General features: G+C 33.3%; 1 protein-coding gene across 1 annotated transcript in view; it reads left to right on the top strand.

Moving 5' to 3' along the window:
* mtx1b (metaxin 1b) overlaps positions 1-4,125 on the top strand; it is a 15,622-nt gene extending 11,497 nt beyond the window's left edge. The window contains exons 6-8 of the mRNA XM_016466190.1: positions 1,841-1,917; positions 2,019-2,176; positions 3,462-4,125. Of these exons, the coding sequence (XP_016321676.1) occupies positions 1,841-1,917; positions 2,019-2,176; positions 3,462-3,673 (447 nt within the window). The 3' untranslated portion in view covers positions 3,674-4,125. The remainder of the gene's footprint in view (positions 1-1,840; positions 1,918-2,018; positions 2,177-3,461) is intronic.
* The last annotated feature ends 211 nt before the right edge of the window (positions 4,126-4,336 follow it).

Genomic DNA, 4,336 nt, shown 5'->3' with positions numbered 1-4,336 from the left:
CAAATTTCAAATGATTTTCAACGGTCGCTTTGTCGCGTCCAGTGTGCTAGACAGACTTTAGCTGTTGCGGCACATACACGGTGTTACTCACCTATCGAGAAGAAACAAAGCAACCTCGGCGTCTGATCGCAGGCCTCCTTGAGTTCTCTCCAGCGCTGGAAAGCTGATCCGATATTTACACGGGCTCTACTTCTTGCTTTATTGCCTTAAGCCTTCTTTTGTTCTGCAGACATTTTCCTATTTTGTTTTTTATCCGCCATCTCTATCTTTCTGTCGCTCGGCTCGGCTAATGTCCGTCCTGTGCACTGAATGCTCTCTCCTCCACATCATGAGTAGACACGCCCCTTACTGCTGATTGGCTACAAGTTTGTTTTGCTATTCGGCCCGATTCAGTTTTCTAAAGCGTTTTTGAAAAATCGCTTACCCCACCTTTAACTGGTTTAGGCATTTCATGAATAAATAAATGCCACCTGTAGGTGGCGACAAGTCCCTGCCTTCATTGAATCATTTATTCAAATGATTTGTTAAAAACGGCTGATTCATTTAGAAATGAAGCAAGCGACTGTCTTTATGAATAGATCATTGAATCATTAACTCAAATGATTAGTTCAAAAACCCATTCATTCAGGAACGAAACACTGCATTGTTGCTCTGAAATGCACAAATGTTCTGCTCCGGCTTTATTTTAGAACTGAAACTGAAAAAGCAGACAATATTGTGTCCATAATGTAACTCACTCAATATTAATTTCTTGTTTGTTGAACTGTTGTATAAAATCAATGCAACACACGCAATCACGGCACTCTTGCATCTGTGATATTGCTTAACTATGTCATATCTTATAACTATAAAAAACAAAAACCCATACAGGGATATTTTTTGCTTTCGTAACTTGAATTATAGGGGCATTGTAACTGCATTATCATAGGCTTCATCACGCAGTGAATGCTTTTGTACTCTCAAGATGTGTGTTTGTTTTTTGCAAATACTCATACATACTCTAATGTCAGCTCACAAATCGTTAAAACAACAATTACGGTATTACCGTCGAAGATAAATATTGCACACCTCTACTGTAGGTGACCTTTTTTTTCAGTAGAACAGTAAAGACGATTTTTAGCTGAAACGGTGATCCTCGGTGATTCATAAAATGCAAGACAATGGCTACTGTCACTTTGAGAGTAAAAAAAAAAAGCAAATACAGGCAAGACAAAATGAATACCTGTGACTCCTGATGACATAGTGAGGTCTTATGAAGCATCAGTCAGTCTGTGCAAGAAACTGAACATTATTTGCAACATTATCACCTGTAATCCATAGCTGTAATCCAAAGTTATAACCAGTTTCCAGTTAGCAAGTTAAGCACTGTTAAACACTTTTCTAAAATGCTTTCGCTAGTTAACAAGGCAGTATAATAAAGGTATACTGTATGCTAAAGTAAATGCTTATCCAAAATTATGTCATCAGTAGATTTTATTTACTTTGTCAACAAAAGCTGTTACATTCAAACCATGAGAACACATTAGAGGGCCATTTCTATGTGTAGTCTTTGATTTTAACAGTCTGTTGGTGGTCTACATTTGTTTCAAAGACACTCCTGGATTGTTCTGAAGGATCTCCATTATATGTTTACACAACATAGAAAGATTGGGTCAGATGTCTGATTGCCATAGCAACATGTCTTTGTGTTATCACTGCTTTGGTGGGTTTAGAGGAAGGCTATGGAAGAGACAGTTATGAGCGAAGACAGACATACATGTCCTTTTTACAAATACTGCCAGCAGTTACGATAGATTGTTCTTGGAAAATGAGACGTAATCTTTGTGTTTCTGCTTTGTAGCTTTATCGTGATGCATTTGAATGTATGACCCTCCTATCGCAGAGACTGGGGTCGCAGAAATTCTTCTTCGGAGACTCGTAAGCAACACCAGTTGTGTGTAATTGCGTAATTTGTGTATGTATGTGTTAGTGTGTGAAATCATGCGCATCTGTGACCGTAATGTTTCATGTGCTTGCAGTCCCTCATCGCTGGACGCGTATGTGTTTGCACACCTGGCTCCTCTGTTGAAGATCAGACTGCCTAATGGAAAGCTCCAGCAGCACCTCAACTCTCTGAACAACCTGCAGCAGTACTGCAGCAACATCCTAGCACTCTACTTCCCCTCTGATGCACGAGGTGCATATTGTCACATTAAAAACATTTTGCTCTAGTATTTTTAGTAGTAGTAGCAGTAGTAGAAGTAGTAGTATATTATTAGTAGTATATTAAGTATATTATTAATATAATACAAATGATAATACCAAAAAATGTGCTTAATTTTTATTTAATATAATATGGTTAATTTAAAATAATAATAATAATAATAATAATTATTATTATTATTATTATAATTAAGGTTAGTTTATTAAGTATTATTATTATTTGTATTAATATAATACAAATAATAATGCCAAAACACTACTTAATTTATTTAATATAATATGGTTAATTTAAAATAATAATAATGATAATAATAATTATAATTAAGGTTTAGTTTAGTGTGTATATAAGGTTAGTTTAAAATAATAATAATTATTATTATTATTGTTGTTATTAGTAGTAGTAAGTAGAAATATAAATGTTATGAATATAATACAAATAGTAAAACCAAAAAATTACAACGACAACAATTTAATTTATTATGGTTAGTAGTAATAATAATAATACTTATATCATTATTATTAGTAGTAGTAGTATGTAAATAATTACCTTTATTTAATGTTTTATTAATAATAATACTTAATTTGATACGTTTTTTTTAAATTAAATTAACAATGATAAAGTAATAGCAGGAGTATTAGTAGCACTAGTAGTATAAATATTATAAGTAATATTACTTTAATTAAACTTAAAGTAAACCTAATTTAATAAGTTTAATTTCATCTTCTTTTGATAATCTTCTCATTATTATCTAATAATATCTAATAATATCTTCTAATAAATATAATAATAAAAATATAGTTTAATATAGAAGGTTATTTTATAATAATAATAAATTAAACTTATTAAATTAAGATCATTATTTTGTATTTGTATTATTAGTAGTAGTAGTATTGGAAGTAGTAAATATTATCAATATAATATAAATAATACAAAATTGAATGCAAAACTTTAAAAAATATTGTATTTATTTATTTATTATTATTATTATTATTATTAACAATATTGATAATTTAATTTAATATGGTTCTAAAAAAACATTGTGGTGAATGGCAAGTAAAACTAAATTAACAAATGATATCTGAGCCATCTTTTTGGACCTGGTATAATGGGAACGCAAAGACAACTGGGTTCCTTTCATTCTGTTAACTTTTTGGTCCGCTTAAAGGGGTCTGAGCTTCGTTCATTTAAAGTGGACTCAACTAACCCTAAACCTTTTCACTGAAACTAACCAAATTTAAATTTGCCTTCTCTTTTTCAGAGGCCCCAGGTCACAAGATTCATGCTCAGCCTGATAGCAGCGACTTCGGCAACGAGCCCCACAAGCGGCGTAACCAGATTCTGTCTGCTCTGTTTGCTGTGGGAGCCATGCTGGGTTACGCCATCCTCACCGGGATCCTTACGATCAAGCGTGAGCGGCCACAGCTGAAGAACTCCAGCCTTGATGATGAGGATGATGAAGACGAGGACTAAATAAAGAAGAAAACATGGGATGGGAGCCACAAGGGACAACAAGCGCACATTAGCGCTCACCTGCCGTTCAGAGTGAAGCTGCACACACTATTACCTCAGTTCTTTATAATCTCCCATCATGTATGTGTGCGCTCTAACAGAATCGCTCACTTCATGGAGCCTCAAGCGAGCCCATATTTGTGCTTTTAATTATTGTTAATATAATTGTTACTATAATAGTTGTGATCTGTAATTTTGTCAGGTCTCGCAAGGCAGGAATTTTGACTTGATTTTCAGGTCAATGTTTTATCTTCTGGTCAGCATTCAAGTAAACTGGGTAACATTTATTTAACATCTGGGTAACATTTATCTTACATATTAAAAAGACAAACACTAATATGAGAAAATTGGTCTGTGCTACTGTACTACTTTTCACATAGCAATCCTTCTTATATACATCATCATGGCCCTTATGAAAATTAACCATAGTTTTATTTTAGTAAAAGTGTAGTAGCCATGTTTTTTGGCAGATTGATTACCATTTGTATAAACACAGTTTTACATGGTTAAACTATGGTTAGTGTAGCAAAAACATGGCTAATTTGTGGTTACTGCAGTTTAACTACAAAAAACATGTTTTTTTGGTTTTATTTGTAGTAAAACCAAGGTTAATTTTTGTTAGGG

Source organism: Sinocyclocheilus anshuiensis, unplaced genomic scaffold (genome assembly GCF_001515605.1).
Source record: "Sinocyclocheilus anshuiensis isolate Anshui unplaced genomic scaffold, SAMN03320099.WGS_v1.1 scaffold132, whole genome shotgun sequence".
NCBI classification, from domain to species: Eukaryota; Metazoa; Chordata; class Actinopteri; order Cypriniformes; family Cyprinidae; genus Sinocyclocheilus; species Sinocyclocheilus anshuiensis.
The sequence above is the reverse complement of the archived record's forward strand: the minus strand, read 5'-3'. Positions and strand labels throughout refer to the sequence as shown.